Below are 11,447 nucleotides of genomic sequence, written 5' to 3'. Positions count from 1 at the left end.
AAAAGAAAAAGAAAAACAAGAAAGTCCTCTTGAAAAAAAACACTTTGAGGCAACCATGACCTGGAGGACGGAGAATCTCCAGAGACACCAAGACGAAGCCCTTCAAATGAGACATGCAGGTAGCGAGCTTCTTCCCACCGCCTGCCTTCCGTGCAGCTCCGATGTGCATTGATGACTCCGCTCTGCAAGACCGTCTGCTCTGGCACTCAAGAAACGCTCTGAAAATCGGCATTATGAACGCAACCACACTTGTGTGTTTTACTTTCTCCTGAGCTCCTGTTCATGATCCCGTCTTTCGACCTGGCTCTAGTACCTGTCACTTAGCAGCGTCCGAGGTCTCAGGCCAGGAGTCCCCAAACTTGAGCATCTTTTAAGATTTGTGGCCTTCAACTCCCAGAATTCCGCAGCCAGAATTGCGTTCTGGGAATAGACAAGGGATGCTGCATTCGGGTGTTTATTTTGTCACAAGAGGTTAACAAAACTCAAACTCCAAAACATAAAAGGGGGTTGGGGGTGGGTGGGGAGGGAACGAGGTTTTGTTTTTTGTTTTCCCAGGAAGAATCAAACTGGACTGGAGAACATCCCAAAAGGGTTTTGGGGGCACCGGACTCCGAGGAGGCATCGTGCCTATCGCATAGATGGGGAAGATTTACGAAAAGCTGGTGCATAAATTAACGAAGAAGCAACCAATCTGGGAAAGGCGAAGGTTCCAACGCCCTGCTCAGGAGACGCCAGCACGACCAGGCGCAGCCAGGGTGGCCGGACACCTCCTCCTCCTCCTCCTCCTCCTCCTCTTCCTCCTCCCTCACTCGCACTCCGGCTGTGAATTCCTACCCGTGTTTGGGGGCTGCAAGGTTTATTTACAGCACGGGTGTGAATCGTCAGCCCGTCACTGCCGCCTCCGTCTCCTGGGTCGACAAAACCCTGCAAACGTGGCTCCTGCATTGGAAGGAACTAGGGAAGCACCTCGGATGATTTCAGACTGCCAACGGTTCCAAGACCCGTCTCCCAAAGCCAAAATCCTTCCGGTAGCCCAGGGCACAACGGGTGCCTGCCCAAATATTAGCTCTGCGTCACGAGGCGTTTTGGCACAACAGTGCAAAGGGTTGTTAGTTCATCCAGAATAACCCAGCTGGAAGGGAGCCTTCTCAAACAGGAGTTCCTCTCCCATTTCAGAGAAACGGCCGTCCATTTTCTCTTCTTAAAAGCCTCCCGTCATGGACCACCCACAGTCCTCCCACTGTCTCTCTCCGGAAATTCCTCCTGAGTTCTAGGTTGCTTCTCTCCTTGGTTAGTTTCCATCCGTTGCTTCTTGCCCTGCCTTCAGGGGCTTTGGGGAACGGGTGGAGCCCCCCTTCTCTGCGGCAGCCCCTCAGATATCGGAAGGCTGCTCTTGTGTACCGTCCTGTGCAGTCTTTCCGATGCCGTCTTGCTTGTTGTGCTAGAGCGAGAAACTTTATTTTGCTCAAAGCACAACTGATGATGAAAGAAAGCACAGAAAAGACTCCCCTAAGGAGAACTACGAGAAGCTATTTGTGGGCAAAGCAAAATGGGCTTTGAGAGACAAACATTTATGTCGATTGAAACTGCAAGTAGGAATGCCCCAGAAATTTAAATACATAAAAGTTTAAATAAAAGAAGGGTAATCGACTGGTGGCAAATATCTCTGTGTAACTGCCAATAGGAACATCCGTTTCTGATGATTTCAATGTTTTTACGCTGTACGCTGCCAGTCACTTCAAAACAAGATGGGTGGCAAATAAGTTTAGTTAATTATTAATTCTAGAAGATGATAAGAGGCAGTCTGTGTGAGTTAGCAGTCTGTTCCCTTGCAAAATGAGCGCATTTATTCATTTCTTTAGCTGCCCATCTCAGTCAAGCAACTCTTGGCAGTGAACAATCCAAAACAATTATAATACAAATTATATATGTATATGTATGGTAGGTGAGTTAAATATGCTGTGGTTAGATGTCAAATCCAGCAAGGTCCTCCAGGCCTTGTGGAAGGCCAGTCGGGTCGGGGGTCCTCTCCAATCCTGAGGGCCGAATGCCCCAGAGGGGCTGTGCCAAAGAAGGTGCCCCTCAGCCGACCTGCCTTGGCACGCCCACCACTGCTCTCTAGGAGGAGGCCTAATCCCTTCTGGACCTTGAAGCTGAGGAAAAGCCCCCCTCCCCCTTGGGGAAAGCTTCCTGGGCATCTGTTGGGGGTCTTTGGGGGTCTTTGGGGGTGACATGCCGGGTGCACGAGGCATCCCAGAGTTTTTCAATGTGTTTGACAAAAGCCCCTCCCCCCCCCGCTGCTCAACCTTGGCAAGTTGAACCCTCAACCAGGGGAATTCTGGGAGTTGAAGTCCAACCCCCTCCTAAACTTCCTTCCTGCCTCTATTCTGTTTGGCAAAGTCAGCCTAGCCAAGGATTAGGGAGAGAGGGAGAGACTAGATCCCTGTTCCAAGCAGATCCCCGATGCACGGATCCCTGCCTCGGGGAGACAGCCGGTCACGCGCCTGCAAGGGGATCTTGCCTCTTCGCCAGCGGTGCGCATGCGCCTGAAGGGCACGTGGCCGAGCACGCCGACCGCCTCTGCGCAGGCGCGTTCAGGCCCCGCCCTCCGTTCAGACCGTTAGGCTAACGGTGCGCGCGAGGGGGCTCTGCGAGGCGAGCATGCGCCGCCAGAGGTGGGCGGTGCCCGGCGCATGCGCGGAGGCGGCGTCCGGGGGCAGCCGGGGGCTCAGGTGCGCCCGGATGGCGGCGGCGGCGGGCGGCGGCGGCGGGGGCTCCGCGTCCGGGTCCAGGAAGCCGGGCTCCCCGCGGGACTCGGAGTCGGAGGTGTGGTCCCGGCGCGTGCGGGAGCTGGTGAGCGCGGAGCCGGCCAGCCGCCTGTGCTTCGAGTGCGGGCAGCGCGGCGTCACCTACGTGGACATCACCATCGGCAGCTTCGTCTGCACCGCCTGCTCGGGCGCCCTGTGAGTCCCCCCCCTCGCCCCCTCCCTCCCTCCCTCCCTCCCTCGGCTGGGGGTCCTTGACGGTGGGAGGGGGGCAGGGGGGAGGGGCAATCGCTGATCTCTTCCCCCCCTTTGAGTCTGCGGGTGGGGGAGACCCCTCCCTCCCCTCCCCTCCCCTGGGCGGCTTTCCTGGGGGAAGGGGAAGCCTGCCCCGCTCGCCCTCGAGGGAGGGAGGGGCAGCACACCTGGCACCTGCCGAGTGCAAGCGTTACCTGCTTTTCTACCAGGAAGAGCAGAGTTTCTTCAAGGTTGGACACTTGCAGAGGGGTGGACTACAACTCCCAGGATGCTGGCTGGGGAATTCTGGGCTTTGAAGTCCACTCCTCTTGCAAACGGCCAAGGTTGAGAAACCCCGGCCTCCCCCCCCCTCCCGCCCCCCTTCAAGATCAGCCCCACAAGGGATCAGGGGCACGAGATCTACATCCGTCCACCTCCCTGGGGAATTCTGGGAGCTGAAGTCCACCCGTCAGACGGGGAAAGACTGACTCCAAAGGAAACGGGCTGCTTGCTGCCGCTGCCCTCCCACCCGTCTAATTCTCCCGCCCTGCTGGTCGCCCTTGGTGCCTCCGGGTGATGCCAGCTCTTCCAATGCAGGGAGCTGCAGTGCTGCCTTTTGCTCCCTGGCCCTGCAGCCTGTTGCAACCCTCAGTGGCCGATCCTGGCTCGGATAGGAATTCAAACAGAGGCTCTGGGGAGGGACGGGAGGGGGGTTCTTGCCCTGGCACTCCCTTAACTCAGTCTTGGCAGATGGAAACGCAGCGATTGGAGCGATTGGACGTAATTTGGGCTCGTGCTGTGGGTAGATGGCGGATAATAAAATGCAACAGGAGCTCGCAAAGCACAAGCAAGACCTAAAAAGACCATTCACACAACACCTTTGACCCGTTTGTGGAAAAACAAGGGTTGGGGAGGTGGAAGGTTGCGTTGTCTGCTCACAACACACACGCAGCTTCTGAAGGGGGGCCTTGATAGCTGGGAGAGACACCATGAAAAGAAGCCGCTTGAGGTGGGAGGCAGAGGAGGCGAAGGGGGTGTCGAGCGTCCAGGAAGGTTTCTGGGTCGAAAATGGGCTGCAGGCTGCCTCGTCCCTGCCCTACGGCGCGAAGCCTGTGGAGGCCTGGTTTGCAGGGAGACCCCCTGACCTCCCAGGGCATCTCAAGGGCACAGATGGGGAAGGCTCAGCCGTGGGAGCTGGGAGCCCTGGGGGTGTGCATGAATTTGGGGCAAGTGGGGCCTGTATTTCCTTCTCCTTCACGGAGACCAGCTGCAGCAGGGGGGCTCCAGTCTCGGCAACCTTGAGACTTGTGGACTTCAACTCCCGGAATTCCCCAGCCGGCTGTGGATGTTCCTATTTGTGGGAACGCAGGGACTTAGGAGCCAGAGCCGCCCCTGGTCCGAAGCCAAGTTGAGCTGGGTGCCCCCACTCCCCGAGTCCCTCCTTTGAAGGCCGGTCCGAGAGCCGAACTGTCGGTCCTTGTAATCATTAACCGCCAGGGGCAGCTCAGAAGAGGGGAAACATGGCCCCTGCTGAGCCAGGAAGAGCCCGCGGGCAGGAAGTCTGCGCTGCCTGGCTCCCTTCTGCCAAGACCCGGATCTTTGGGGGGAGGGGGGTCCTGGCCACGTGGTTAGCTGTCCTCAGTCCCACTCACCGGGCCAAAGAATCGCCCCTTAGCTCAGCCCTGCCTCCTACGGAGCATCCCTCTCCGGCCAGGAGTGGCAGGATAGCGGTCTTCCAATATTTGAGGGGCAGCCAGAAAGAATAGAGGGGACCCACCTGTCCTGCAGGAGGCCCCAAAGGCAACTGGCTTTGGTTTTTCCTTGAAGACGCTTTGCTTCTTGTTCGGGAAGCTGCTTCGGTTCAGAACTGAAGCCCTGCTGCCTTTGGGAAAAGCACCCGGGATCCACCTGTTCCTCAAGGCCCCAGAAGGCAGGACGAGGAGCAGAGTGGGTGGGAAGTAACCAAGGAGAGAACTAAGGAGACATTTCCTGCCAGCCAGGACAATTAGCCAGTGGGACTGCTTGCCACCAGAAGTTGTGGGTGCTCCATCACTGGAGGCTTTTAAGAAGGGACTGGACAACCGTTTGTCCGGAAGGGTTTAGGGTCTCCTGCTAAAGCAGGGGGTTGGACTAGAAGACCTCCAAGGTCCCTCCCAGCTCCGTTATTCTCTTCCCTGTCCATTGCTGTAACTTGTGAATTCTTTTCTCTCCCCCATGCAGCCGTGGCCTGAATCCCCCTCACCGGGTGAAGTCCATCTCCATGACCACCTTCACGGAGGGCGAGGTCCAGTTCCTCCAGTCCCGTGGAAACGAAGTAAGGGGGAGGGGGTCTCGGCCGCTGTACCTTTGGCGAGAATTTCTGTGGGCCTACAAGCTCTGGGCGGCATAGAAGCTGATGAAGTCATTCCAGCCCCCAGGCCTGTCAAGCTGGGTGTGGAGGCAGATCTGCCTTTTAAAAAGCAGGCTTGCCAAACAAACCCCGAGGGAGGGAGGGAGGGAGGGGCTCCTGCTTCTCCGTCGGTCGGTCGGTCCCACCCTTTTATTCAACGAATTTGCTTCCTAAAAAATCTGATTTGGAGTCCCAGAGGAGCCTTTTTCGAACTCGACTCTCTTATCTAAGAAAGACTGGCTGCTTTGTGGGGGGGGAAACGCACCTGTGCCCCCCCCCCCCCCCGTGACTGGATGGCTGAGCATCTGCACAGGCACCGTGACGGGTTGCTCTCTCCTCTCGTTCGGATCCCCTCCCCAGGCCTGCCGGAAGATCTGGTTGGGGTCGTTCGACTCGCGGTCGTCTCTGCTGCTGGATTCTCAGGACCCTCAGAAAGTGAAGGAGTTTCTGCAGGAGAAATACGAGAAGAAGCGATGGTGAGAAGGGTGGGTGGGAGGAGAGAGGCTGGGCTCCGCTTGGGGAATCCCAGGTCCTGATTGGGATTGGCAGCTGCCCCCTCCCTCCCTCCCTCCCTCCCTCCCTCCCTCCCGTGCAACAAGAGCCAAGTCAGTTCAGGCCCCCCGTTGCAGGCTTCCCTTCGGCTGCCTTCCGTAAAGCCATCCGTAAAAACAAGCCCTTCCCTCCCTTCTTTTCATCCCAGGGGCAACAGAGCTACCCCTGGGATGAAAAGTGGAATAGCCTGTATGTATCCGAATCTACAGTCTAAATGTTGGAGACCTGACTGTGTTGGTGCCACCTACTACCATATTTGGTGGACTTGTAAAAAGGTTAAAGCATTTTGGATAAAAATATGGTGGGTTATTCAAAATATGCTGAAAAAGAGGATAAAGTTCACACCCCAGTTGTTTTTGTTAGGCATAGTTTCAGACTGTGCTGTCATAGAAACTAATCTGATCTTGAACCTAACGACGGCAGCAAGATTGTTGGAAGAAGGAAGAGTTGCCCACTATCCAAGAATGGACGTTAAAAGTAGTAAACTTAGCAGAGATGGCCAAAATCTCAGCGTATCTGAAGGACCACTCAGATGAGAAGTACAAGCTGACTGGAGAAGATGGATTGACTATATTCAAAACAAATACTGGACTAAAAAATTTCAGTTAGCTTATGAATGAAGGCGTAAGGAATGCTACCGTTTATTCAAAGCTAGCTTACTAAAGGGGGACGTAAAGCACAAGAATAGTAACGTGTTAAAAGGAGGGGGAGAATCAAGGCAGCCCCCCCCCAAGGCTCACCTGTCTCTCCTGGTTCTCCTCGCAGGTACCTGTCTCCTGACCAAGCCAAAAGCCTAGCGGCTCCAAGTGCCCAGGCCTCCCCTGCAGAAGCCAAGACGGGCGCCAAGGCCCCCCAGGTCAGAGCTCCTGGCTGGGGAGGGCGGGGGCCTCCGCTGGGCCCTCCCCCCCAGGCACACGGCATGCAGGCTCCTCTGGGGGCCCACTTCAACCAGGGGCTCCTGCCCACTTGGGCCCAGGGAAGCTGGCAGGGGATTGAAAGGGAGGCTCCCCCGTGGCCCTTTGGGGAGAGAGGGTGGCACCCTTTGAGCCCTTGTGGGAGGGCAATAATTAAAAGGCCCCTCCCCTCCGACCTCTGCTCCTGGATTCAGCTCCTCCACAGCCTATGCCCCCCCCCCCCCATAGACCCTGACTCTGCCTCATCCCCAGTGGGAGGCCACTGGCTTTATGCAGTCCGGAGGGTGGGGCAGCTACTCTCGGGGGGGTGGGGGTGGGGGTGGGGGCTTTCTGCTTCCCAGGGACCCCTTTCTTTGCAGGTGTCGGAGAAAGCGCCCGCACCGGCTGCCCAGCCCGCCAAGAAGGCCAGCACAGACCTCCTGGCAGACATAGGGGGGGACCCCTTTGCAGCCCCCCCACCCAGGCCGTCCTTCTCTGCCTTCGGAGGTGAGTCCCTCTGGCGGGGGCTGCAGGGGCTCTCCTAGCGTGAGTGGGGGTCTCCCTACTGAGCCTTCCTCTCTTTTGAGGGCTGACGGGGCTATTGGGGAGGAAGACCTGGGGCTCTCAGTAGGGAGAGGATCTGTCTGGGGCTGGGGGGCCAGCAGGGAAGTCAGGAAGGATGGCAGCAGGGACCAGGTGAAGTGGCATGAAATGGCATCCGATTCACACAAACCCCAGGCAGCCTCTTTGCTTGGAGACAGTGGACCCCATCATGCCTTGGGGGGGGGGGAATCTGTAGCCCTTGAGGTTGACTAAGGCTCTCTGCCCCCCACCCCATTTGTGCCCTCAGGCTCAGTAGCAGCTCATCCTGCTTTCCCCAGCTTCGATGCCTTTGGGGGAGGCCCAGCAGGGTCGACTTTTGGGGACCCCTTGGCCTCCAGCCAGAGCCCTTTCCAGAGTCACCCCATCACTGCAGGTAACCTCACCCCCCCCCCCCCAACTCAGGCCCTGGGAGAGACCTTCCGATGGGGTGATCCTGGATGCTTCCGGTGGGATTCCGACTTGTCGGGATCTCTGCCTTCCTGGGAGCCTCATCAGAGGGGAGGGGGTAGGTTAACTGGGGGGGGGGGGAGAGGGAGGAGAAGCATTCTAGCCCCCCTTGGGTTGCAGGGGGCACCTGGGCTTGCCCGCTGTGGAGGAGAGAAGGGTGGGGGGGGCTGCTTGGGAAGTGTTTGTGCTGAAAGGAAGAATGGGCCGGTGGGGGTGGGGTGGGGGGGCGTCTCCCATCCAGAGGGCTATGGGGATCTTTGGGGCCGTCCAGCCAGCGAGGGACCCCTTGACCACTGTCCTCCTTTCCCTGCAGGTGTTGCCCACGTGGGACCCTTCCCCGCCTCCCCTGCCAGCCAGCCCGGGGTGGGCATCCCAAACCTGGGCGGAGCCTTCCGCATGGGAGCGGTGCCAAGCAGGTAGCTTCTCTCCCGCTGGAGCCAATGCTGTCCCCGCCCTCGGCTGCCCCCAACAAGGCCACAGGGGGCCTGTCCGTGGGGGGCAGCCTTGCCTTGAGCTGAACGGCCCTTTCCTTTGGCAGCGTCTTCGGACCCCTCAGCCAGCCCCCCACCCTGCCCCCCTCCAGCCCCGCTGCGGTCTTTGGGGGTAAGTAGGTGGCTCCTTGGTGGGGGGGCGGGGGGGGCACGGGCATCCTCAGGGGCTCAAGGGGGATTCCCTCCCTCCCTCCCTCTCCCTCTCTCTCTCTCTCCCGCTCAGTGCCCACCTGCACCAACCCCTTCGCCAGCCCAGTGGTCACCCAGCCCACGCTCCCGTCCACCAACCCCTTCCAGACCAACGGCTTCAGCCAAGGTAAGCCTTCCATGCCTCTCACAGGGGCTGCCCACGCCCCCCTGGGGACCCCCTGGCGCCCCTTGCTGGAGGAGCAGCCCAGGGTGTAACCCCAGAGCCCCCCCGTCTGTTGTGCCCCACTGGGGCCTCCTGGAGGAAGTGAGAGAAGCCAGAACCCCCCCTCCCCCCTCCTCTCCAGGGGCTTGTGGGGGGGGGTTCCTCGTGGGGAACCCGGGTTCCCTCCCTCCCTCCCTCCGGACTCTCAGGCTGAGCTTCCAGAGTGTTAAGAGGGTTGGGCCATTTGGAAGCTCCCCAGGTGGAGCCCCCTTCTCCAGGGGTCAGCTTGTGGGGTGCACACGTGCTTTGCCAGACTCCCTCAAGGCAGCTGAGAGGTTGCTGTTGCTGTGGGGGGACCCACCAGGGGAGGCAAAAGGGGTCCCTGGTTGAGACCCTCGGAAGAGGGCAGAGAATAATAATATCCCCCAAGGCCCCTGAGGGCGGCAGGACAGGAAACAATAGATGGGAACTAAGCAAGGAGAGAAGCAGCCTGGAATTGAGGAGGAACTTCCTGACAGTCAGGACAGTTAACCAGTGGAACCGCTTGCCACCAGAGGCTGTGGGGGCTCCTTCCCTGAAGGATTTTGATGAGATGTCTGAAATTGTATGGGGTTCCCTGGCTGAGCAGGTGGGTGGACTAGAAGACCTCCAAGGTCCCTTCCAACCATCCCTCACTCTGGACCCTCTTCCGGCAGGCACCTTCATGGTTGGGTCCCCCGGCAGCTTCTCGGCCTCCCCCCTCTCCAGCACGTTCGCTTCCCCTCTGCCCCAGGAGCCGCTCTTCTTCCCCACCCAGGGAGTGGTGGGTCAACCGCACAACGGGGGTAAGAGAGGGAGTTGGGCCCCCGGTGGGCAAAAGGGCTACGGGCCGCTTCCCCCCCCCCCTGACCCCCCTCCTTGCCTTCAGGGTCAGCCTTCGGGGGGTTTCCTGCAGCCCGAGACGGAGCGAGGCCCCTTGGACTCCCTGCCGGATACTCCACCAACCCTTTTGTGGTAAGGGGGACCGGCCCTTGAGGAAGGGGGGCTTCTGGGGAGGGTCTGAGGGTTCAGCCGGGAGGGTCCCTCACCCTCTCCCTCTCTCTCCCGCAGAACCCGATGGCCGCAGCACCTTCGCCTCCCTTCGCCCAGGCAAAGCACCCCCCCACCAACCCCTTCTCCTAGCACCCTTCAGCCTACAGGGCGGGCGGAGACCCTCGGGCGGGGAGGGGTGAGGGGGGCTCCCACCTGCATAGCCCAGCAGGGACTCCGTCCCCATGAACAGGGGTCACAAGGGCAACAGGAGCCTGAGCAGAGGGAGGGGGCAGCCGAGGCCAAAGACCCCTTGGGAAGGGCCAGAGGGGGTCCCACTGGAATCAGCCCCTCCCCCCCAGCACAGAGCTTGCAGAAGGACCCCTGAGAAGGGTCTGCAGCAGCCCCTCCCCCACCGGAGGGTTCCCAGCAGGCCTTGCGATTTATACCGTGGGGGGGGGGGCAGTGTTGGTGCCACTTCTCGCCTCTTTGGCCTGTCCCGTTCCCTCCCCTCCCCTCCCCCCATGCCCACCAGGCAGCCTCTGGTTAGCAGGGGGAGGAGGCCAGAGACCCCCTCAGCTGCCCCTCCTTGCTCTCCCCGCCTTCTTGCACTAAACCTGGGGGGGTGTTTTCAGTCAGGGATGCTTCAGTTAGTGAGCCTCAGTGAGGGGGGGGCTTTGTGTCCCAAAAGAGAAAGAAGGGGGAAGCGCACCCCCTCCCACAAATTTCCTTTTCCAAGGGGAGGGTCTCCTGTCACGTGCCATATGGTTTGGAGCCTTTTGAGAGGTTCCCCCCCCCCCCCGTTTCCTTCTGCCTGGATGTCCTCCCTCACCTGCCCCATGGGAGACCAACTCTTTGGGGGGGGGGCTCTCCCTCACAAAATGCTGCCCTCCAAAGTCTTCCACCCCCGACCCCCCTCCCTTGTCAATCAGTGCCTGCTGAGTCTCATCCACAAGTGACAACACTTCTGCTTTCGGAAGCCCTCCCCCCCCCCCCCCGTCCTGCTCTTATCTTGGGGGGGGGGGGTTGGAAAATCTGACTGGGCTGAATTTAAGCTCCCCCTTCTGACCCCCTGACCCCCGAATTGAGGGCAGAGAACCTGCACTCCCTTCCGACCCCCCGACCCCCATTGGCAGCAAAGCCAGCGCCTGGGTGGGGGTCTCCGGATGGCCAGGGGGCTGTGGGGGGGTGTCGTGGGTCCCTCTTTTGCACCTTGTTCCTTCTTTGCAGCACCTCATTTCAGGGCTCTCCTGGGGGGGGGGTCTGCTTACCGTGCTCAGTTTTTCTTTTTTGAACCCCGCCCCTGCCCCCCCAGTCCTTCCCCTCGCTCCCCCCCCCAAAGAAGACTGGAGTTTATATTTTGGAAAAAATATGGACCTACGTTTTTAAAAGCTTGTATCTATCTATGCTCACCAAATCTATCTATCTATATATAGAGAGAGAGGACACAAGACGTGTTGCACTCAAAATGTCTATAAAATAATCTATACGAGGAGAAAAAGTGGATTTAATGGATGTGCCCAGGTGTTTTCTTTTTGGGAGGGAAATAACTGGCCTGCTGAGCTTTCCCATTGAGTGTGTGTGTGTGTGCACGCGTGGGGGGAGGGGGGGCTCAGAGGGATGCTCACACATTGAAACCCCCCCCCCGGAGACGGAGAGGTGGTGCCTTTTCAGCCCAAATTCTATGGGGGGGGGCATCCTGATAGCTGGGCT

At 59.0% G+C, this 11,447-nt stretch overlaps 1 protein-coding gene across 1 annotated transcript; it reads left to right on the top strand.

The window, feature by feature from the left end:
- The first annotated feature begins 2,649 nt into the window (after positions 1-2,649).
- On the top strand, positions 2,650-11,245 carry LOC309381268 (arf-GAP domain and FG repeat-containing protein 2-like). Its single transcript, XM_081932046.1, has 12 exons — positions 2,650-2,963; positions 5,220-5,313; positions 5,749-5,864; positions 6,706-6,796; positions 7,214-7,340; positions 7,684-7,809; positions 8,197-8,299; positions 8,422-8,486; positions 8,598-8,690; positions 9,422-9,550; positions 9,634-9,719; positions 9,816-11,245. Exons 1-12 carry the CDS (start codon positions 2,662-2,664, stop codon positions 9,885-9,887), a joined length of 1,404 nt encoding a protein of 467 aa, XP_081788172.1. The 5' UTR covers positions 2,650-2,661; the 3' UTR covers positions 9,888-11,245.
- The last annotated feature ends 202 nt before the right edge of the window (positions 11,246-11,447 follow it).

The sequence above is a fragment of the Natrix helvetica genome (assembly GCF_964273705.1).
Source record: "Natrix helvetica genome assembly, chromosome: Z".
Lineage (NCBI taxonomy): Eukaryota > Metazoa > Chordata > Lepidosauria > Squamata > Natricidae > Natrix > Natrix helvetica.
Note: the sequence above shows the minus strand (reverse complement) of the source record. Positions and strands in the feature narration are given on the sequence as shown.